Consider the following 25,415-nt stretch of genomic DNA (forward strand, 5'->3'; position numbering starts at 1 on the left):
GTGCATACGACTTTTTGATCAAGTTGTGGTATTTTATGTATTTTTATTTTTTTTACGGCGTACGCCATGTGCAATAAATAATACTATATAGTTCAGACTTTTATAGACGCAGTGATACCAATTTTGTTTATTTTTTTTATTTTTGACATTACTTCAGAGGAAAAATAGGAAAGAAATTGTTCACTACTAAAAACGTTTTCACTTTTTTTTTTTTTTTACACACAATCTATTAGTCCCCCCTAGGGGACTTGAACCAGTGATCGTTGGATCACTGGTATAATACACTGCAATACTAACGTATTCCAGTGTATAGTCATTTTTACAGGCTGCTGTAACAAAGGCAGAGTGAAGGGGGTCCTGGGGGCCTTCCTTAGGCCTCAGATGCTGCGGTCGCGATTGACGGCCAGGGGTTAAACACTCCAGGAGCAGTGCGTTCGCTATTCCTGGCCGTTAGTGTCGGGTGTCAGCTGTAATACACAGCTGACAACCGCAGCGTATGGTGCGCGTGCTCCATACTTCTCCCCCTGCACCTTGACCTACACTTATGTCAAGGTGCGTTAAGGGGTTAAATTCGCAGCATCTTAATTTATGCTGTGTTTTCGTTGCTTTTCTGTAGCAGGTTTTCCCCATTGAATTCAATAGGGATGCAAAACCCGCAACAGATAGTCACAGGCTGCAGCGGTCACATGTCCCATCTGTGTAAAATCAAACGCAGCGCTTCTTACCCTTCGTTTGTTCTTGCTCACTGTGAATGTTGGACACACATTTAGCGGCGATTCACAGGTATTGCAGCCTGTTCTCACATTCACTTCAATGGGAGAAGAGGCGGCAATACCTGTGAATCGCCGCTAAATGCGTGTCGAACATTCACAGTTGCTGGAATTGGGGTGACTCGACTGATTCACATACTTTTGTAGGGAGCCAATGACATCGTATATTATAGAATAGAAAGTCTGGTGGTTTGTATTGTTATAAACTAAAAAAATTTGCTCTCCCACTGCATTATATAATGCCAGATGGCGGTCAATTCCTAAGTGCTGGATCGTTCATTGTCCGGTAAGTATGTTGTGCAGGATGATGGAGAGTTTCTTCTAGGCTAGGGCTCCAAGGGTCTGCCGGTTACGGCAATATCGCAAATCGACCGCAATGTTTTCCTATAAAGGAAAAAGTTGCAGGCGTATTTTGACAATTGAATTCTTGTGGTTGTTGTGCAACTTTTCCCCCCATAATCAAACATTGAGATTGCCTCCAAATCATAGTAATGCAGCGATTTTACTAGAACTTACGGGTGACCCTGTGTCGTTGTGCATCCAAAGCTTTTAGATGCTTTTTTTAGGTCCTTTTATTGCTATGACATGACATAAATCTTTATCGTGGGAAAACCCCTTTAAATATCAGTTATTAATAAAAATAAAAAAATAAAATAACTACTTTGAGATTTATCGATGTTACATTTGATATGAAATGTTATTTACTAGATGTCATTTCTGGTGCCTTCTAGGTGGATGGGGCGCTTTCTTTGGTACGTTTGGGAAAAGAGAAAAATATTCCTGGTTTGGAGCCACTTTGTGATGATCTGGTCACATTGGAGATCCTTGTATACGAGGCAAACACTGATATGTCATTAACCCTGAAAGACCTGCACCAGATCAAGGACATTGAGAAACTGCAGCTTCTTATGGAAAATGTAGGTTATATTAGTGGAGAAACTGACTAAGCTGTAATCTCAATGGGCCGGTCAAATATCATATTACTGTTTAGATTACTTTTTGCAATATTTTGGACGTGTGGAGACAAACTGAATATCAGGGTGAGGCCACACAATGTGTGTTGTTTTTTTTCGCTACGTTACGCTGCAATGTTTTGTACAACCGCGGCAAAACTGCAAACCGCTACCTGTGACCTCATCCTTAGAAGTTATTAAAAACACATAAATCTTTCTGTCTTATATAGGTTCAGCTTCCCGTCATTCCTTCCTCAGTGATATTTAAAGAGGCTCTGTCACCAGATTTTGCAGCCCCTATCTGCTATTGCAGCAGATCGGCGCTGCAATGTAGATTACAGTAACGTTTTTATTTTTAAAAAACGAGCATTTTTGGCCAAGTTATGACCATTTTTGTATTTATGCAAATGAGGCTTGCAAAAGTCCAAGTGGGCGTGTTTAACAGTAAAAGTCCAAGTGGGCGTGTATTATGTGCGTACATCGGGGCGTTTTTACTATTTTTACTAGCTGGGCGTTCTGACGAGAAGTATCATCCACTTCTCTTCAGAACGCCCAGCTTCTGACAGTGCAGACACAGCGTGTTCTCGAGAGATCACGCTGTGACGTCACTCACAGGTCCTGCATCGTGTCAGACGAGCGAGGACACATCGGCACCAGAGGCTACAGTTGATTCTGCAGCAGCATCAGCATTTGCAGGTAAGTAGCTACATCGATTTACCTGCAAACGCCGATGCTGCTGCAGAATCATCTGTAGCCTCTGGTGCCGATGTGTCCTCGCTCGTCTGACACGATGCAGGACCTGTGAGTGACGTCACAGCGTGATCTCTGGAGAACACGCTGTGTCTGCACTGCCAGAAGCTGGGCGTTGTGAAGAGAAGTGGATGATACTTCTCGTCAGAACGGCCAGCTAGTAAAAGAAGTAAACACGCCCCGATGTAACGAACACAATACACGCCCAGTTGGACTTTTACTTTAAACACGCCCACTTGGACTTTTGCAAGCCTCATTTGCATAAATACAAAAATGGTCATAACTTGGCCAAAAATGCTCGTATTTTAAAAATAAAAACGTTACTGTAATCTACATTGCAGCGCCGATCTGCTGCAATAGCAGATAGGGGTTGCAAAATCTGGTGACAGAGCCTCTTTAAGCTTAAATGGAAAAACTGATGTAAGGTTTTGTTAAAACTTGATTTCCATATTTCCTGTCTGGTTTATAAGGGGATTCACACCCGAAACGAAAACAATAAACCATGCATTAATAATACTCAAAAGTTGGAACACAAGCTGAGGTTTTGTAATGTTAGTATTTTTTGTTGTGTTTTACACTTTCAGACGTTGGCATCTCTCAGGTTTTGTTGTCGCGGCCATTTGTGTAAAAGTGACAACGAGAAGTGATAATTATTTCTATTTATGCCTAAAGCTAAATACAATTCTGGTTTCCTGTGATCAGGGAGCAGTGCATTCTGGGAGATCAGATTACATATATAACCATGACTCAAAATGAAACAAAAACAATAAGGAAAAGCATGTGCAAAGTTGCTCAACTTTTATGTAGAGATCAGTCTGTCACCCTAACCTCTTTTCACCCAAGAAAGTGCCACCACTATGTAAACTGAACATTTTACACATCTGAAGTGGGCTCACGTGGCCACATCGGTGGCACCTTACATTCTAAAGTACTGTACAAGACGCTCAATTTACATAGAGGGGGACACTCCTGTTCAGGACACCAAAAAGAGGGATTCCCTAAGTGAAATGTCTATGCTTGTGACAGACTCCCTGAAATTGCAATCAAATTATTTACTATCCTCTTTTATTGCTATTAACACTCAACAAACCCCCCCCCCCCCCCCCCCCCCCCCAATATCTTGAATGTTCTAAGACTGGGGTTTCATGCGCTTGTCTTAAAAGAAAGAAAAATGAGAGTAAACTCCGTCACATTTATAAAGAGACGAAAGCCTCTTCATAAATGTGTCACATCTTTCGGCCGGGTCGTTCGCCACAAATGTGGCACAAAGACTGCGGCCTTGCGCCATCCATTCCGCCCCCTTTTCCCATAAAATAAAAAAAATCATATACTCACCTCACCGCTCCTTCTCCACTCTGTGTCCCTCCATTCTTCCGGCCAGCGTCCAGTCCTTATGTGCAACGTCATCAGTGCTGCTTCACATATAACATCCTGACACTGCACATCGTCATTCCATTGTACGAGCAGCTCTGGAGTGATAAGAGGAGAGGATCGGAGAGCTGAGTATACATATTTTTTTAACTAACAACATAAAGGGGTGGGGGGGAGGTAAGGGCCCGGCACAGGCCTATACCTTGCTATGCCCCATAGAGTTAAATCTACGCCAACCGGGAGCTGGCGTGTATTTTGACTATAATTTTCAGCAGTTTTATGGCGTAAATTATAAATTTGTCGGTCTCTTCACACAGAAGTGGCAAGTAATGTTAATAAGTTAACGCCCAATAAGTATAGCGATGTGTTTCTTTTTTATCCTTGAGCCATGATCGCTTGTCTGCTTTGGTCAATCCTTTTTTGTTAGTCGCCCCCCCCCCCCAAAGATAAGCTGATGACAGGGTACCATGCTGTTGAGTCCCTGCGATCAAATAAAAAAAGGCAGGAGAACATGGTTGCAAGCATTTCATTTTACTCCAGCGCCACCACAGGTCAAATGAAGCATAACATGGTTTTCTTTGTAGCTTCTCTCCTCGAATTGATGGAGGTCCTGATCGAGGGTTCTCCCTCATCTTTTAACCAAAAATTATTTAATAAAAATTATTCGAAAAATAAGTTTTCTAAACCTTTTAATGATTTGATGTCTTCTAGTCTTCAGAAGAACACTACGTGAAAAACGCCTACCAGTGGATGGTTCCTTTCCTTCATCGTTGTGAGGCTCAAACTCCGGGAGCGGCGAGCACTCTGCTGAAAGGATATATAGTAACCCTGGCGAAGGGCGACCTTAAATTCCCCCTGAAGATTTTTCAGCATTCCAAGCCTGATGTAAGCTGACGTTCCACTGCTTTATCTCTCGCTTTGCTTCATGACACTGTACTTGCGGATATGGATATAAGAGCTTTCTTGGGTATGACAGGCTTGAGCTTCTGATGCTCATTTCTATTCATGAATTTCCCGGTGACTTATTTGCTTAAACATTGTTTGCAGTGTTTAAGAAGAAATAAAATCACTTCGTTCTGTCACCGCATACAAAATAAAACAAACACCGCAAAGAGTGTATGAGCCGAAAAATCAAAAGTATCAGAGAAGCTGTACTTGTTGCTGTGCTGCCAGGACCTCTTGTCACTGCCGTCTACAGCAAGCTGAAGTATTCGGTAATTGTACAGCTATTTTGGCGCTGTGTAAATATTTTTAGCTTTCTGAATATTTTATAGGTGTGCGAGAAGTCAAACATCATTATCATATTTACTTCTTCCAAATTCACGAATATCAGCAGAGATTATGGTTTATGTGTACAGGCTCATCCACCAATGCGACACATACAAAAAACAAAAATTATATCACAGCAACATAACATTTTAAAGAGGACCTGTCCGCTCTCCTGACGTGTCTGCCGTAGTATTTGTATTCCCCATGAATTTACAATTCTCAAACATCTTTTCTTAGAACTCTGCATTGTGCCATTCCTCTGTTTATTCCTCCTGAAAATGTATGAATAAAAAATGACAACCTGATGTTCCCATTCGCCTTGTCAATACGGTGTGTGCCTACACAATCTGACAAGGTCAGCACTGATTAGACAGTGTCAGACTGTGTATGGACATGCTCTATTGACGTGGGGAATGGTTATGCACAGTTGTCATTCATTCATACATTCCCAGTAGCAACAACAGAGGAACTGCATAATATAGAGTTAGAAGAAAAGATTTTTCAGAATTGTTATTTTACGGGAAATGCAAGTATTTACTAAAATATGTCAGGAGACAAACCCTCTTCAGCTTGTCCATACTGAAAAATAATAATATACACTCTATGGCCAAAAGTATGTGGACATCCCTCCTAGTTGATTACAGGTGTTTCAGCCACAACTATTGCAAAAAGGTGCAAAAAATCAAGCACGCAGCTATACAATCTGTCACATGGGTACGTGGACCCACTGGGCCGTACCGCCTTGACGGTATGGCAGCTGGCCAACAGGTCACAGTCTATAGTTTGTATAGTGTACCTGTGGTAGCTCAGACAGTAGCAAGACCGGCTCGGTTGGGACTTGGCAGCAGGCAGGTACCAGGCGTGGTATACAGCACAGCACAACTTCAGCTCAACATGGCGCTTGACCAGGATAGTACGGGATACAGGTTACAGGTAGCAGGAACCGGAAACACTGGGAACTGGGAAACACTAGGAGACCATTTGCTTAGACAAACTTAAGGTAGGACAACAACGCTCAGGCAAGGCAGGAAGGGGCTGGGCCCCTCTTATAGTCCAGGGTGCTCTTGGGCTAATTTTTACTTTAACTCAGGTGCGCGCGCCTTTAAGAGCAGGCACGAGCGTGCGCGAGCACCCTACGGGACCCGGCCAAGGTAAGCAGAAGTGAGCGCTGGCGTCTCCTGAGGGGGAGGCTGGGGCCGGCACTCGCAGATCCATGGCTGCGGCCGTCAAGAGGTGGGTGAGCCTGATGGCCCGCGGCCATGGGCATGGCACAATCCCTATAGACAAACAATGGGTCGTACTGAAGAGCTCAGTGACTTAAACATGGCACTGTCATAGAATCCCACCTTTGCCACAAGTCAGTTTGTGAAATTTCTGATCTGCTATATCTGAAGTGCTATTATTGTGAAGTAGGAGTAGCAACCGCTCAGCCACAAAGCGATAGACCACGCAAACTGACGTGGCACATTAAAAATTGCCTGTATTCGGTTGCATTACTCACTACAGAGCTCCAAACTGCCTCTGGAAGCAACATCTGCACAAGACCTGTGCAAAGGCTCAATTTTTCCAGTAAAGGGTAATGTTAATGCTACAGCATAAATAGACATTTTACACAATTGTAGCTTCCAACATTGTTGGAACAGTTTGGGGTTCGGCCCATTTCTGTTCCAGCATGACTGCGCCCCAGTGCACAAGGTCCATAAAGACATGGTTGGGGGAGTTTGGTGTGGAAGAACTTGACTGGCGGCACAAAGTCCTGACCTCAACTCCATCCAACACCTTTGGGATGAACTAGAATGGAGATTGTGAGCCCAGCCCTCTCATCCAACGTCAGTGTCTGAACTGACAAATGTTCTTCTGGATGAATAGGCAAAAATTCCCACAGAGACACGCCAAAATCTTGTAGAAAGTCTTCCCAGAAGAGTGGAGGCTGTTATAGCCACTAAAGAGCATGATTGGCCACCAGAGAAGCTGGGGATCTCCATACAGCCGGTGTTGATGTCCCTCATATTTATTGTCAATTGACTGGTTAAATTCTTCCTTGGCCTAAGAAATTTATTCTGTAGCTTCTGATTTATTGCTGCTACCAGAAAAGTCATTTTTTTCCCCTTATTTCACGATGCTCTATTGTCAATGAACTACAGGGCACGAAAACACGTATTAGCATCCTTCCAAGGACCCACAAAAATCCTGGTTATATATTCCCCTCCCCTCTGTGACCATCTCGGCCATTATAAGGAACAGGAGAATCTTCTCTGTACCCTAGAAGACTGTGTTTGGGAAGGTTTTAAGTCATATATACATCTTATAGGGTTATTCCCATAAAGTGATGGCATATCCCTAGCACAGCGGCTCTACTGGCCATGCAGGGAACTGCACCTGTCCACTTTCACTTCCCTACAACAGGCTATCCCTTCTATTCCCCCAAATCGCGGAGAAGTAAGACATTTATCATAGCCTTGCTCAGACTGGGGTAAAATGCCCTTTCACAGATGACCCGTGCAATGAAACAAATGGTGGCCAACTTTTAATTGGCAAAGGTGAATTTGCTTTGCTACCCAACCTTTACCTGTGGTGCTCCTTAGTCATGTCAGCAATAAACCAGATATCCCGCCAAGACATCCTTACCTTCCTTGTCTACAACACCTATAGGGAGGATGCAGTTTAGTCAGCCTCTGCTTCTTCGAGGGTCTTTACAATAATTATTTAGAAGCCGAATATTTGAGCTGTTGATTTGGGCTGTGAGCAGCGTGAGAACGCTGTATAATAAGAAGTTTTTTTTTTCATAGCTTAGCAACAGTTTTGCATAATTAAGCAGCGACAGCATGTTCACGTTATAAATGAGGCCGCGCTACCGATGTGGTAACAATAAATCATATTTCATCTTCATCATTTAGGGTGCTGAGATTAAAAGATTTCGCGAGTTGCTTTAATCCTTGATTAAGTAATTTGACGTCGAGATATTTCACCCTTATAATTGTTAAGGGAGATAATTTTATGCAAATCAGAAGATTTGGAAATAGAAACTTGTCTTTTATAATGCAAGAAGGGCTATCGGCTAGTTTATCATTTGTCGTGTGTGTAATAGAATGATTCTATACTTCTATATATCTAAACCTCACTAAATGCATGTGTGCGCTTCATTATACTATAGAGAAGAAAGCTATGATCATTGATCACTACAGTAAAAATCTGATAATCCAGCATGCTTGCGGCATTAATGGGACTGGATAATTGGAAATAACTGGAATCTTAGATTATAGATACTCAAGGAGAACCTGTCACCCCTCCTGACATGTCTATGTATTGTATTCCCCATGAAAGAAAATACTTGCTTAGAACTCTGTGTTGTGCTGTTCCTCTGTTATTCCTCCTAGAAATGTATGAATAAATTGGCGGGTGTCACCGTTCCCATTGTTAAAGGGGCGTGTCCCTAAACAGTCTCAGGGGGGATTCACACGAACGTGATTTGCGTCCGTGCAGCCCGCATGGTTTTCACGCGGGTCGCACGGACCTTGCAAGTCTATGGGGCAGGGCAGACTGTCTGTGAGTTTTTCGCAACGTTAGTCCGCTGCGTAAAACTCGCTACATGTTCTATATTTCTGCGTTTTTCGCGCATCACGCACCCATTGAAGTCAATGGGTGCGTGAAAATCGCACATGCCCCACGGAAGCACTTCCGTGGGACAAGCGTTATTCGCGCAACAGCAGTAAAAGAATAAATGTAAACAGAAAAGCACCACGTGCTTTTGTGTTTACAAACATCCAAACGGAGTGTCATAATGATGGCGGCTGCGCGAAAAGCACGCAGCCGTGCATCCATATGAACAGGGCACACGGAGCTGACACGCTCTTGCCACGCGCGCAAGACGCAGCGTTTTGTGCGCGCACTAAACGCTCACGTTCGTCTGAATCTGGCCTCACTCTGTCAGCACTGATTGGACTGTATCAGACAATATAGGGACACACACCCAACTGGTAACACCCAGTTGTCATTTTATTCATACATTTCGAGGGTGACTATTAGAGGAACGGCACAACGTAGAGTTCTAATAAAAGATGCTCAAGAAATGTTATTTCATGGGGAATACAATTATTTACTAAAACAGACATGTCCGGAGAGGTGACAGGTTCTCTTTAGAGAAACACTGCAGGAAATGACTGATACACTGTGCTATGCCTGGTTCAGGGTCTGAAGGGAATGCTGCATGACTTCTGTAAGTCCCTAGATAGTCCCTGCACTAGGCATAACGCAGTGTATCAGTTCTCTCAAGTTTCCCTTCAACATGTCTTATTAGCAGGAATTTGAGAACATGAATTAAAGGCTTTTTATGGGATTATTTTTATTCTACTATTTTATTCACGTTTATGTTTTTTTAATTTTAGTGCCAACAAAAACTAATCCCTGATCAGGACCAGCTCATGATAATCGCCCTAGAGTCCATCTACAATTGTGAGCGAGATGACCAGCTTTTCCTCTGCTATGACATCCTTGAATGCCTACCACAGAGGGGCTACGGGTAAGGGAAGTTCACCTATGCACAGTGACGTCAGTCTACTTGCATAATGGAATAGTTTTTTGTGGATATCTCCAAAATATTATGGATGGGTTTGGGTTTTCACCTAACTATACTAAAGACCAGCATTCAATCATTCAAACTAATCTGCGGAGACAGATTACTACTATAGGAATGAGCGGGTGCAATGGCACCGAATTATCAACTTTCCAAGGTGCCAATCAAGAGGCTGGGAATTAGTTTGTCACTTATGACCCCTTCACCCGCACTGTTCAGTCTTCTCAGTCATTCTACAAAGCTGTAAAATTGACTCGCTTCTATGCAATTATTTTTCTTATCAATGAGGGGGTGGCAATTTGGTGGTGGTAGGGCGGTTGGGTGCTCACGTCCTCTAGTCCATTTATTGGTGCTTATAGCAGCTATGTAACTATTAAGGTTGCATTCACTTGTTGATAGGTTTTCTTTTTTAGGAGAAATCAGTCACCCATTTTATAGGCTTTTGAGAAGGTGGCACATGGGGGTCCACACCAGTTCTCCAAAACAAGTGCCGTAATTCTCTTTAGCGCTTCTGAACCAGTTCAATGCTGGTCAGAGAAGAGAATTACCATGCGATTGTTATGATAGTGTCATTGAAAATCAGAGCTCTGTTTACTTAAAAGGATGGCTTCTTATTTTTGGGAAATCTCTATGGGTTCATGTTCACAGAAACTTACCAATGTCCGTTTATGACACGTCTCTACAGTTGAAGATGGCTTGAATGAGAACCCCGTCACCTGGACAGGATCCCAACCAGTAAATGCAGATTTATTGGATCATTTTATTGGGTTCATTTGCCACAAGACATTTTTTTGTTCTTTTTGTTTTGTGTTTTTTTTTAGTTTATAAATCTCTTTCCTTCTCCCATCTCAATAAAGTAACTCAAGGATACAAGACCGTGCAAAAGTCCTTAGACGTAATAGAGTATAGTGGGGAACGGAGACTTGCTTATTGTTTTGTGTCACTCAGTAATGCCATATCAATAACTGCAGGAAATTACAGCCAGCTATCTGATTCACTGTCTCTTTCCCTATCATTCCCAGCGCGGAGACAGACCTAACTAAATCTCTACATGACAAGGTGGATCAGCTCGAACAAATCCTCAGGTAACACTCATTCGATCTCACCATCTCTTCCCTCCTAGAACCTCTGCAGCTTTATACACCGAGATTAAATTAAATAGATCAACTTTCTGTGTCTTTTTAATCCATGTCAGATTGGAAAGTTTGATATTTTTTTTACATTAATGATATATTATTGTTTTATACAAATGTATGAATTTTCTTGAGATGTGATCTGCTCAGTATCTGCGGCACTGTAATTGGAGTTTCTGACCAGCAAAAAGGCCTTTGGAGCTTTACAGCGCATTATGGGGGTTCTTGCTACAAAATTGGGGTGGGTCGTAAAATCAATTGAGATGGCAGATTTTATATATGAAAAAATATTTTTTTTATAAAATATAAATAAATGAGCTTTTGGCTTTTACTAGGCCATTTTGTTCTGCTCCGTCAGAGGAGCAGAACAACGAAAATGGCGGAAGCGCCGGCTCCATTGCACAATGGAGACAACCGGCGCCCAACGGAACCATTTGACTTTAATGGATTCTGCCAGGTTTCCATCGGGGTATTCATGGATCTACTGGAAACCATAGCGCAGCATGCTGTGCTATTTTTTTCTGGTATTTTCGACTGAATCTGTGATGGAGGCCCCTAACCGAGCCTCCAACGCAGATGTGAAGTAGGCCTAAGCTTTATTCTTTAAAACCAGAAAACCCCTATGACTACATTTTCATCAGGAATAATATTTGTATCTATATCTAGTTTTAAGCAGGAGCTGCATGGTGACCGGTGCAGAGCAATGATCTGAAGCGGTCAATTGTGCACCAACAATTGCCTACCATAGTACGCACTGTATGACTTGTATGTAAATTTTAGTCACATGCAATTACATTGCAACAATGTGTGAATAGTACAACATCCATGTCAAACTGGGGTTCCTTGAGCCCACCAAAGATGATTCTGAGGGCCCACCGATAGACCATAATGGCAAGTGATTGGCTCCAAAATCAGCCCCAAATGAGGTTGTCTTCTGCTGGACTTTTAGAGCCCATTATTGTCAGAGCTGGAGCACAGATGGGAACAGGGCCTACAGTGAACATTCCCAATACTTCTGTTTGAGCTAAAAATGTCATACCTCCTTCTTAGGCTGCATGCACATGACTGTGTAACCGGTCCGTTAACAAAGTTGTACATAGCCGCAATGATTTTTTGGACCCTTGTACCATATTGTACCTCTATATGTCTTCAACAGAATCAGACAGAGGGTTTTTTCTGTTAGATTCCTATGGCCCTTTTACACTGGGCGATTATCGGGCAGACAAGAGTTCAGATAACGCTCGTTGCCGATAATTGCCCTGTGTAAACAGGGCAGCGATCAGCAGATGAACGAGCAAAAAGTATTATCGTTGTCGGCAGCACATCACCTTGTGTAAACAGGGAGACCCGCTGTCAACATGATAACCTATAGGGACGAGCAATCGGTGTAATGACCGCTCGTCCCCGTACACAGCTCTGTGTGACAGGAGCAAACGCGCGCCGATCAACGATGTCTCGGCCAAATATCGGCAGGTATAAAAGGCCCTTTAGAGTCCTGTTGACTGAAGGTTTAGGTGGGTGTGTCAACGGACACTCATCAGTACACTTCTCCAGATCCATATGCATTAGTTATATCGATATATCAGAGAGAAGTAAGAGACACAGACAATGCTTTGTATACCCAAAATATTCTTCTCTGCTTTATTGATAGAAGTGCAATTACAATATTTTTCTAAAGGGGAGTAGGCTTAAACTTAGCCAATCGTTTACAATGGGCCGTATCACCAGTCTATTCCTAACAAACATGGTAAACAAACTGTGTTCCCAGATAGTCTCGGGGGCGTCAGACTCATTTCTCAGAATAGAAAACTGGTAAATATTTAGCTATATTCTCCATAACAAGGAATCATGATATTAGCGTAGGGCCTGTTCACATCAGCGTTCGATTCCGCTGAGGGGACTGCGCTATTGACTCTGTCCAAAACGACGGGACCCTGTCACAATGGTGACAGATGGATACCATTAGCTAGGTTTCCGTTACCATTGAGTTTAATGGTGAGGGAAACGGAAGCTCAGGTTGACTTTTCGCTGAGGGGTTAACTTGACGGAAACCTCCGATGGAAACTAATTTGCACACAGCCTAAGAAACAAAAACATATATAATTGTTCAGACAATCCCAGCATGAATTTACTTCTTTTAAAGGAACAGGCGATTCTTCAAACACAAAATGGATTCTTTAAGATCTAAAAGGGATACTCCTGGAGTCACATAGCCATACTTACAAAATGGAGTCACATAAACACATTTTACGAACGTTCACATATCCCAAAGAAATAAAATTGAGGCATGTCCCTATCCCAAAGAAAAAAAATTGAGGCATGTCCCTATCCCAAAGAAAAAAAATTGAGGCATGTCCCAAAGGATATTGTTCGGGAGCTATTAAATTAAGCTATAAATTATAAAGCAATGAGCATTACAACTCTCTGCATTATTGCTGCTGGCTTGGTATACGCAAAAGAAGTAGTTTTGATACGACAGTTTTTTTGATTTAGTGATAAACTCTGCGAGCCAGGAACCCAATCAAATCATAAATTTTCCTGTTCCATAAAGTCAGTGGCGAGGCCTGAGGAAACCAGTGTCTGATGCAAATAGATGTCTGATTCGAGAGCGACCCGCACGGGGCCAGCAAATATATACAGTACATCTTTCATGCTTCTTATTATATGAAAATACAGGCTAGCTAAGTTTTTAGACACCCAGCAAGTCTTTTACAGTGCACTACGCCTTCCACACGCCAAAAAGAGAAGCCGTAATTGCCAGTAAACATCCGCTTCCGTCAAATTAACCATTTCTTAAAGTGTAACTAAACGTTCAACAAACTTCTGACATGTCATAGTTAGTTTCTGTTCGGCTTTTTCAGGAAATCGATGTATCTGTGTACGGACTCAATAGAAAGTCTATGAGCCCGTACTCCGATACAGCGGATTTCTGGAAAAAGCCGAACAGACACGAAGTTCCTCCTGTTTATGAAGTTACGTTTTGGTCTATTCTTGAATGCAACCAAATCACAATCCTTTACAGTCCATGTAATGAGAACCTGTTCCCTAAACTGGCCGTAGACGGTAGATAATTCTTGATCGAAACAAACAATTGCGACTGTACAGTATGTCTAAGGCCGGGTTCTCACATAGTGTAAATACTGCAGATTTTTTGCAACGGATTTCATTGTGAAAAATCTGCAGTGTAATACAGTAGTAGCGAAGTGGATGAGATTTTGGACAAATCTTATCCACACGCTGCGTAAAAGAACAGCCGAAAAAACGTTCTAAAATTGTACGGTGGTGTGTGCGGTTTTTTAATCCGCAGCACGTCAATTTATGTTTAGGATTCGCTGGTTTTCCCCATTGAATGCAATGGGAAGGTAAAACTCGCAACAAATAGCAGATGTTGCGTGTTTGGCAGCGGAAAAGCTGTGATTCCGCCGCAAAAATTGCAACTCATAAAATAAAACCTATGCTTACCTAGATCTCTGTGCTCCAGGGACGATGTTTCATCCTGTCGTGGAAGTCAATGGCTCAAAAATATATTAGACTGGAACTTAGACGAGTGTTTCAACAGACATTCACGCCAGGAACTTTATCCAGCATCCTAATCAGGAGATTTCATAACGATATATATCGAGAGAGGAGAAGAAAACACACAGATGCTGCTGATATGCTCAAAATACTCCTCTGGGGTTTATTGCCAAACTCAATTACAATAATATCATTCAGAAGGGGTGTAGACTTGAGGTTAACCAATCCGAGGCAATGCGACAATATTTCAAATTCAGCCAATTACAGACATACCATACATTCCAGATACATCATTATAATTCTTCACACATCAGGTTTGCAGGTGGCCTTATCTTTCTTGGCAAGAATATTCCTGTAAGATGGGGGAGATATTCCCACATGCATATTTGCCCTCCTTCCATCTCACTCCCTGTTCCTTCTCTCCAAGCCTCGTATGGGAACCAAGGACAAAGATAACTAACTTTAATAACATACGAAATAAACATTAATATACTTGTCTTAAAGGAACAATGTCTTTCTTATTCACTACAAAAGAACCAAGATGGGAACTCCAGACAAAATGGCCGCTGCACAAAATTTTAATCATTTAAACATTATTTAAATCTTTTTCACACCATGCAAAAAACACTAAAAAATAAGACATTTCTTTGAGACTCCTCTAGAATTATATAGAGGAAAGGTTATTACAAAATGGAGAATACATATCTTAGTAATTCGGCATCCTGCTTGATAATTCATAATGTAATTTAATACAGAGAATATAAGTAAATAAACCATCCTTCACAATCCCATGTGACTGCTGAAGCCAATCACAGGCTGCAGCAGTCACATGGGGTGAAACATCATCCCAGGGGGCCGGGATGCATGATGTTGGAGGACGTAAGTATAGAGTTTTTTTACGTGCGATTTTCCGCTGCGGACATGTCGGCCAAAAAACTCCACCACATTTTGGAATTCCCTGCGGCGTCCACGGCGGATACACTGTGTACTTTCTTGTAGCGTATCCTCTCTGTGTGAACATCACCTAAATAAGACAGTCCGTTGAAACTTTAATCTGTTGTTATTTTAGGTTTTAGTGAGTTGTATTTGGAAGTTAATGGTACGTACATGTATGGATGTTATGATAGAATGTGTTTTCGTCGTTTGGTGTCTTTCCAAGGGTGGTATTCCTTCCCTGGCACCAATTGTTTGTTTTTTTCACGTCGCCATCTATTTTATCTTTAAGATCACACCAGTAACAATATGTAATGGACACATATTCTCCTCCCCCTCCCTGCATAGGTCACAGAACATGCACCTAAAACTCATCCATACAGTCGATCGGTCATCTTCTGACTGAGGTTTATGTCTATGTGGCTGCTGTAAAGCAAATCCCTGAACTGCTGTTTACATAGCAGAGATGCCGCTCAGGCAAGATGTTCGCCCTCATAATCATGTACAAAAAATATAAAAAAAAATATATTTATGTATATAATTAAAAAAAAACAGATTAGAAAAAATGTAATAAAATCTAGATCGATTCCAGGAACTTGTGACATTATCAACCTTTGACTATTCCTGTTGTGAACTGAAATACTGAGTTCAATGAATATTTGCACAGTCCTCAGTGTTTTTGCGTTCAAGGGTCTGTTTGGGGATACCAGCATTGACCAGCTTCCAAAAACCCTATAACGATACCTACTGGACAAAGTTATGTTTGGGACCGGCACGACGGGACACGGTCTTGTGGCCTCACACTGGTCGTCTCCTATATTTTAGACCGCGTTTATGTAATGAAATGAGCCAAGTATGTTGTTTTTCTTCCCGGTAGTTTATACGTTCATTTACTTTATAATCTGTTTTTATTTACAACTTTATTTTGCTTGTCTTATGGCTGCTTTCCATATGGTATGTGCAGGTGGTGGAAATTAAGTCACTTTATTAAATGTACAGCTTCATTATATAGTTACAGCAGATAGATGGATTAGCTGAGTGGTTAAAACACTCATCTGAATAACAATGACACTCCGAGACTCGGATCTGTACCCTACTGTCGGCTCCTCCTGACCTTGAAGTTGCTTTGTGTCCGTGTGTCCCATGTGAATAGATGACATTGAAGATCAGCTGCAAAGACAAGTTACTGCAGCATTTAAGAAATACAATACTGTTATTATTCTTTTATTTTCTGCTACGCTGTTTTTTTTTATTTCTTATTAGTTTATGATTTTGTGCTTTTGAACGGGCCATGTTATAGTAAGTGTTCTGTAGACTGCACAGAAGTCAATAGGGTGGACTTTTTATGTTGATAAAATCTGTGAGCAGTGAATATTGTGCAATAGATTACCTTGCTGTAAAGTGTGACGATAATATAAGGCTTCGTTCACATCGGCGTCAGGGTTCCGTTCATGGATTCCGTCGGACCTTTCCGTCAGGGGAACCCATGAACGGAAACCATAGCTTTCCATTGATTTCAATGGTGACGGATCCGGAGCAAATTCTCTCAGTTTGTCATTGTTGTTTAAGGGTTCCGTCGTTTAGACGGATTCAATACCGTAGTCGACTGCGCTATTCATTCCATCAAAACTACAGAACCCTTACACAACGGTGGCAAACGGAAACCATTTGCACCAGATTGAAATCAATGGTGATGCAAACGGAAACCTATGGTTTCCGTTTGTTTCAGTTTAGATTCCGTTTATGTGTTCCCCTGACGGAAAGCTCAGACGGAACCCATGAACGGAGTCCCGGTGCAGATGTGAACGAAGCCTTATTTATAAGCCGAAAACACACTCACCATGTATCACATGTTTACAGACCATATTATAGGGCCACCTCTGAGACCAACTCCTAACCAAGGTTCAACAAGCCGAAGGGGCTGGAGGTGGCCGCATATAAACAGCTGCTGCCTTGACTTGCTCAATGGGGATCAGTAGCCCCCTATTCTCTAGATTTGTAGGGGGCTCATAGGTGTCCTATAAATGTCTGAAGTGGGAATACTCCCTTAATACTGTCCATAGACATGAGATGTATATGGACAGATCGGATGTCTAATATAAACACTGATTCCTCCCGATAACGTGCACATTCTGCGTGGCTGCACATGTATTACTTCTCTGTAGTGAGGGAAGATGAGCGGCTTCTAGACACCGCTGATGCCATTTATCTCCAAGCATCTCCTAGCATTGGTCCGGAAGAAGCCAGCATTTCCATCCTCATTCTCTTGACAGGTGTGACTGGGTTTAGAATAGGATGCAATCTTCCAATCAACGCTCCCTATAGAAAGATGTTTTTTCTATTTATCGCTGTTAAGCATAATGTATATTTCTATGATACCTCCCTGGTACTAATGAGTCCATCAAGTAACGTTACTTAGCATAATAAATACATATAATCAAAAACATGTAAATTAATAGATAAGCTGATTTGTTTGTGGTTTTCATGAATTAAAGTCATAAAATGTTGCTTGTATTGACAGCGTGTCCGAGATCCTGGAGAAACATGGACTACAGAAACCCATTTCGTTTGTGAAGGAAACGCAATCAAGTTTAGAAGAAGCTCGCAAGCTGATCGTACGTCTTACCCGGCACACTGGTCGCAAGTAAGGATCTTTATATCAGTCTATCTGCAGACATCGGGCGTGGAGAGACGCTCCTGCTTGCTGGGCAGTACAGATGCAATGGCAACCATGCCAAGTTAGACGAGTATCTGGCATAGATACTTTTAATTAGTATTGGACCAGTGCACGATATTCTCCCGGCTTCATACAGTTGCCAGGGCAGCTTTACCACCCAGCGTGCAGGAACATCTCTCCATGCCCGATGTCCGGTCAGGAGGGAACCCATAAGTACAATTAACAGGTGGAAAAAATTGACAAGTTGGTGTTACTATTCTGCTTGTCAATGGTACGTGTCCTTAGACCCACTGACACTGCCTAATTAGTGCTGTCGGTGTAAGACTGTGAAGGGATGCCCCCTATTGACAAGGGGAATGGTATTGCCCAGTTGTCAATTTTTAGAGGAATAAAAGAGGAACGATACAATGCAGAGTTCTAAGAAAAGAGGCTCCAGAAGTATTTTCTATAACTTACGTATCAGGAGAACGAACAGGACCTCTTTCAAAGACCATATTTAATAGTGGAAGAGAATGGACAGGAGTGCGGTGTGCCTTTTATTTTTGCTTTCTTTGTTACTCAGCGCTGTTATAATTACTCACATCTCTCCTCGTATCCACTGACGTTTACAGTTTTGTATTAGGCTCTGTTCACATTTAAGTTTCTAGGCTTTCGTTCGTGGTTACGGTATAGTGTTCCGTTAAATGTTTTTATAAACGTTTTGATTTGAGTAAAAAAAACATTAACAAAGACTACAAAAAAATAAAAAGGGTAAGGAAGTTGATTAGAAGGATAAATAATACGCTCCAGGAATATGGACTCTGGTATTTTTAACGGCAAGAATCGTGCAGTCTGCAACACAGGTCCTGCCATTAAAAATACTGGAACTCTGTCGGTCCTTATAATTCAATGGGTTCTGTTTGAAACGGTATAGTCGTCATGGCTCGGTTATGAATGAAAGCCATGGCGCTAGTTTTAGCAGAGCCTTCGTTATCTGGATTTGCTGTCTAAGGCCCCATGCACACAATCGTAGTTTTCACCCGTAATTACGGACCCATTCATTTCTATGGACTACGGACACCTTTCCGTATTTTTACGCATGCCGTAGAAATGATAGAACATGTTCATTTTTTGTATGTAATTACGGCACACACTCTACATAGAAGTCTATGGGCATTTCCGTAATTACAGAAACCTTGCTATGCGACACCAGGGGATTACCCCAGATTCCTCTGTTTTTTAGTGGATACGTAAATACGTATGCAATACGGACCGTATTTACGGACACCCTTTTGTATATGCGGATGATTTACGGATGACTATAAATGACTATGGATTTGTATTTACAGATTGATTGAAATGTACAGTCGTGTGCTTGGGGCCTTACAGCACGAAGACTATAAGGCTGGGTTCACACAACCTATTTTCAGACGTAAACGAGGCGTATTATGCCTCGATTTACGCCTGAAAATAGGGCTACAATAAGTCGGCAAACATCTGCCCATTCATTTGAATGGGTTTGCAAACGTACTGTGCCGACGACCTGTCATTTACGCATCGTCGTTTGACAGCTGTTGCCAGTCAATGAAGAGCAGCTCAAGATTACAGGCGTCAAAGACGCCTCGCATAATGCGAGGAGGAGCAATTACGTCTGAAACGAGGCAGCTGTTTTCTCCTGAAAACAGTCTGTCTTTTCAGACGTAAAAGCCACTTCTCGCGTGCACATACCCTAAGGGTGAATATGACTGTCTGCTTGGATGTCCGGCTTTTACTCCCACACTTCACAAAGTGTCCAGATCGTCTGCCTGAGCGGATGCAACAGCAATGATATTATTATTATTATTATTAGACCGTTGTAGATTTAGTATCCTAACAACCCCTCGTTTCCTGCAGGTTTTATATGTAGGTCTGGTACACTAGTTCAACGTGTTGCTATTTTTTGCTTTTGCTAATATTGCCAGCTGGCAGCTTCTTCTGGTACAAGCACCACGCTTACTTTATAGGCTTATAGACTGCAGCCGATAAGTGAAATGAAGCTGTTTTATTTACACCCAGCGCTGAACGCGCACAGCTCATAAACCGTTAACATGTAGTGGAAAACAGAAGAACTACTGAAGCCTGAAAGGATCAAACCTACAGTGCCAAACAATGTTCTTCCTCGCCATAGATTTTGCCTTTTTACCAGTCTGTTTAGGGTGTCCATTAAAATCATGGTGTCCATTAAAATGCATCTCTTCTTTAAACAAAAGCGATTTGCCTTACAATATCTCCCCCAAACCTCCCTTACAGTACAAAGATAGCGCATGACATCACATATTTTTTCCGGCCTGTTTACTTCACTATCTTGTATGTTTTGATTTTGAAGCTACATGATTTCATGGGTTGGAAGGAACTAAACAAGTCTGTGTGGCATGGAGGGGCAGTCTGTTGCATAGCTTATACAACTTCACAAGGAGCTATGTATGGGGACGAGCGCTCGTTACTCCGATCGCTCATCCCCATACATTTCTATCATGTCAGCAGCACGTCTTCCTGTTTACTTGGGGATAGGCTGCCAACAAGGATGGTATTTTAAGCCGCTAAAACGATACAATCAGCCGATGAACCAGCGTTTTGTTGTCCTGTTTACATAGGGCAATGATTGGGAACGAGCGTTCTGTGAACGCTTGTTTGCCCATGTAAAAGGGCCTTTACCCTCCAGGCAAAACCGGTATTGTTGTTTGGTGCAGGGCCTGCGGGGGCGGTATATAAGACAGGAATTCTCTGGTGATTTATTTGGTGCTCTTTGAGTCAGGCTACACCCCCTCAGGCCCTAAACTTGGACGACTGTATTTTCTTTGCCTGGAGTGTTCCTTTTTACATCTCCTGAGCAGTATTCTGGATCGGTAGCTGCTGGATCCTAGCAATGATCCACTTTTGTGTTTTCAAATGTTAGGCTGGGTTCACACGACCTATTTTCAGACGTAAACGAGGCGTATTATGCCTCGATTTACGCCTGAAAATACGGCTCCAATACATCGGCAAACATCTGCCCATTCACGGGTTTGCCGACAACCTGTAATTTACGCGTGCAGGACACTTCTTTGGACGTAATTTGAGCCGTTTTTCATTGAATTCAATGAAGAACAGCTCTAAATTATGGCCATCAAGGATGCCTCGCAAAATGCGAGGACGAGCAACTACGTCTGCAATTACGGAGCTGTTTTCTCCTGAAAACAGCTCTGTAATTTCAGCCGTAATGGTCGATATCGTGTGCACATACCCCTACTCTTTGCTTCAAGAAACGCATGTGTACAACTGTATCTGCAGATGGGACCACCTTCTTATAGACAAAGATCAGGACACTGTTCCTGTGCACAGACATCAGCCATCAGCTTTAGAGTGGTTTCACACAGGTGTATTACTGGTGAAATTCCCAACCCGACCGCAGATCTAATAACCCAAACTAACCGCATCATAAGAATCTATACGCCCATATTACATTAGTGTAAAACCTTACTGACCGTTTTGGCCTATTTTATATTCATTCCACCCATTTCTCTTTACAGCCTAGTTTCCTAAATTGTGGTATTTTCCTTTTTTTGATACTATAAACATGGGTTTTCTAAACGATACAGCCCTTTTGGAAAGACACTAGTAAGGTATTCTTAGATAGCAGATAGAAAGTGTCTCTAAGGCTGCATTCAGACGAGCGTAGCAGTTTTTCACGTCCGAGGTTCACACGTGCGGGACGCTTTGTCACGGAACCCCCATAGACTAAAGTCTATGGAGGGATGCGTGACACGCAGGAAAAAAGATGTCCTATTTTTTCATGGACCCTTCACACGCTACATTGAATCAACGGTCGTGTGTACGGCCCCGTTGAAATACATGAGTCCGTGTGACGGCCGTTGTTTTAATGGGCATCACACGGGCGAGTTACAGGCTCGTCTGAATGAGCCCCTACTCTGAAAGAACCCAACGCTTCTATGCTTTACATGGAAGGCCTATTGATTTAAATGTTCTGCATGTAATGCTTCACTTCCTTTGTGGTGGCGCTGCAGAGGAATTTCACACTTGCTTCCGGGTTCCCTCAAAGATTACAACTGATCTCTGGGGGTCACAACATTTGAAGGGGTTATATGAAAAAAAAAAGAATACTTTTATTCCAGAAACAGTTCTAATCATGATCATGTAATGTGTCCGGTATTGCAGGTGATAGTAGTACTAGTATTTTAATATATAAAGAAATACAATTTGACCAATTTGTGTCTAGATTTTTTTTCCCTTTTCTTCCCTTCAGTACAACATCTCATTTTGTTTTGTTTTGCTTTCCTTGTTGGCTTACAGAAAAATAAGACATGTATTATGTATACCATTACCAATCAATAACCTCTGAATGAAACATTGCACAAAAGTGAAAACACGGTCCCTTAACTTTGAAAGAAACATTTCCAGGGATGTCTGCAAAGCATTGTACATTTAAAGTCCAAATCACCTGCTGACCCAGTACAATCCCAGTGTGATAAAGCCCAGGCCAAAGCCAAGACGCCTGGTCCATTTATTGCCGATATCAGTGATATAAAGGCTGGACAGGAACAGGTAATTACAACAAACAATCAATAGTCTAATCTACAAGAATGATATCCCCTAAACGGAAAGCAAATCTTCCAAGGTTGGAGAAAGACGAATGGCATTGTGTGCGTTTAATCACAAAAGCCACATAATAAATAATGAAGCGCACTGTAAGAGTTGGATAAGCTCAAAAAAAAGAGACGGCATCTTCTCCGAAGGGTTTGTTAGATTAGAATAGTCCTTACTGGCAGACAAGAGCGTTATAGACTTTTTATAAATATACAGGAGGTGAATATTTTCAGAATTTTTCATTATTTAGAATATTTATGACCAGAGAGATGAGATAAATGACAAGGTATAATACCAAGCAGTATATACGCAGTATACTGTGGTACGGTAGTAATATTAATCGTAATTCACGGGGTTGCTGTACCAGAGGATCTTTTTTTGTGCTCAGACAATAATGGGCCCTAAAGATCCGCCTCGTTTGGATCTGACTTTGGAGCCAATCACTTGCCATTATGGTTTATGGTTGGGCCCTCAGAATCATCTGGTTGGGCCAAAGGCACCGCAGTTTGACAATGATATTGTACTAGTCACACATAGTTGCTATGTAATTGTATGTGACTAAAATTACATACAAGTCATACAGTGCGTACTTTGGTATGCAATTTATGGTGCACAATTGACTGCTTCAGGCCTGGTAAACACATAATCGCCGGGGGCCACAAAGTATCTGCAGGAGCTGCTGAGTAATTAAGGCCCTTTTACACGGGCCAATTATTGGGCAAACGAGCGGTCACAATAACGCTATTTTCCAATCATTGCCTGGTGTCATAAGGGCAACGATCAGCCGATGAACCAGCAAACGCTCGGTCATCGTGTAAACTTCTCGTTTATGCAGCACCAAATATTATCATTGTCGGCAGGACATCATCATGCGTGAACAGGGAGTTGTCCGGAGTAACGGTCGCTCGTCCACATACATAATCAATCATTGCTTCTTGTGAAAGGCGTAAACGAGCTCTGATCAACGTGCTGTCTTGTTGATCGGCGCTTGTTTTCACGTCCCATGTCTGGGCATTTAATAGAACCTTTAGCAAGCCCAGATCAGCTCTAATATGTCATCCTCAGTAATAGGGGGAATTAGCACTAAAAATAAATAATGTAATGTTAAAATACTCTAATGACCTAATGAGTGGCACAAGGTGTAAAATAAATAAAGAAAAAAAACTGCCACCGCTAGCCCAAAGCGAAGCTACTAGTCCTGCTTACAATATAAAACGATATATCCCCCTATATAAAATCAAATGTAATGGAAAGGGGACCCAATTGAAAACTTTATTAGTGGCACTTTGTGTTATTAAAAAAAAATTATCTGAAAAATAGACGCATATTTCCATTTTTTCTACATTTCCTCCCAAAGTGCTCAAAAACTACAAAAATACAAATAAAAAATGGCATAAAAATAAAGTCCTATGTATCACCGAAAAAGACGGACAAAATATTTGAAAAACTGAACCAGAAAAATGTTTTTTGCTTTCAATCCTTTATGTACTAAAATAAAGCATAAATATCCTGGTTATTAACAGGGGAAAATGGCCTGGCATTGAAGTGGTTAGGGAGGATCTGTCACCTTTCCTGGCATGTCTATTTTAGTACATACTAATACGTATTCCCCCCCCCCCCCCCCCCCCAATAAATCTAAATTCTGAAACGTATTTTCCTAGAACTCTGTATTGTGCCGTTCCTTTGTTGTTCCTCCTCAAAATGTATGAATATATTTACAATTGGGCGTTACAATTCCCCGTGTCAAAGGTGCGTGTCCCTACACCGTCTGAAACTGTTAGCACTGATTGGACGTTATCAGACTGAGTATGGACACACCCCCAACTGGTAACCACACAGTTGTCAATCTATTCATAAATTTGTAGGAGGAATAACAGAGGAACGGTACAAAATTATTATTAGTATTTACTAAAATCGATCTGTCGAGAGAGCTGACTGGTCCTCTGTACCCAATCCATCAAACACATTATGAACAAGTCACTATCACTATGACTCATGAAATCGTGTAAGCGGAGGTGCTCTAATTTGGAATTGTGGAAAAAATAAGTTACACTTTTTAATTCTTCAAGTTCCCGTATTTTGGCACTCTGATACCAGATGTACTTTGACAGCACCAGACTACTCAGTACTGTCAGAACATGACGCACACGGGGCAAAACTAGACCTTTTCATTTAACTCTAGTTTGCAATCGTCCGACCTTTAAAGATTTCCCTTCTGGTATTGTGTTTTGTGAGGTTAAGTTGATGTTGGCCTAATCCTTAGGGCTCATTCAGACTAGCGTGTATTTCATCCGTGTGATGGCCGTTAAAATAACGGCCGTCACATGGACTCATGTATTTCAATGGTGCCGTTCACATGACCGTTGTGAAAGGTCCGTGAAAAAATAGGACATGTCCTATTTTACTGCGTGTCACGCATCCCTCCAAAGATTCTAGTCTATGGGGGATCCGTGACAACACGTCCCCCACGGTTGCACCTCGGATGTGAAAAACATCGGTTTTTCATTTCCGAGGTTGCCGACGCTCGTCTGAACGTAGCCTTACAGGTAGTTTAGCTGCTCCACTCTTGGTAAGCATGTCTGCCTACGCTGAAGTATTGTTATTCTTGGAATCCAGAGGTGTAGGCTGCGCTGATCATTAATAATGGCGCCATCCCTGTCCTGATCCAATGAGAGATGGAGGATCACAAGTAACCAAGACATGGAGCGTGCGAGTGGTGAGGGCGTGCTTTTTTGTCTGTTGATTTGCAGAAGCTTATTTTACATTTAGTTGGCCAATTTCAATGAGTTTGGAATCCTATAAACGTTATTATTGTACCTCTTGTATGATGATTCTGCTTGAGTTGCTATAGCAGTTGTTTCTATCTTT

The 25,415-nt window shown here is 41.9% G+C and overlaps 1 protein-coding gene across 2 annotated transcripts in view; it reads left to right on the top strand.

Annotated features, from left to right (window-relative positions):
• Window positions 1–25,415, top strand: part of NBAS (NBAS subunit of NRZ tethering complex) — a 655,156-nt gene that overhangs the window by 205,251 nt on the left and 424,490 nt on the right. For both annotated transcript variants that reach the window (XM_075861089.1, XM_075861091.1), the window contains exons 24-28: window positions 1,502–1,687; window positions 4,556–4,729; window positions 9,499–9,632; window positions 10,709–10,771; window positions 17,790–17,912. In XM_075861089.1, the coding sequence (XP_075717204.1) occupies window positions 1,502–1,687; window positions 4,556–4,729; window positions 9,499–9,632; window positions 10,709–10,771; window positions 17,790–17,912 (680 nt within the window). The remainder of the gene's footprint in view (window positions 1–1,501; window positions 1,688–4,555; window positions 4,730–9,498; window positions 9,633–10,708; window positions 10,772–17,789; window positions 17,913–25,415) is intronic.

The sequence above is a fragment of the Rhinoderma darwinii genome, chromosome 4 (assembly GCF_050947455.1).
Source record: "Rhinoderma darwinii isolate aRhiDar2 chromosome 4, aRhiDar2.hap1, whole genome shotgun sequence".
Lineage (NCBI taxonomy): Eukaryota > Metazoa > Chordata > Amphibia > Anura > Rhinodermatidae > Rhinoderma > Rhinoderma darwinii.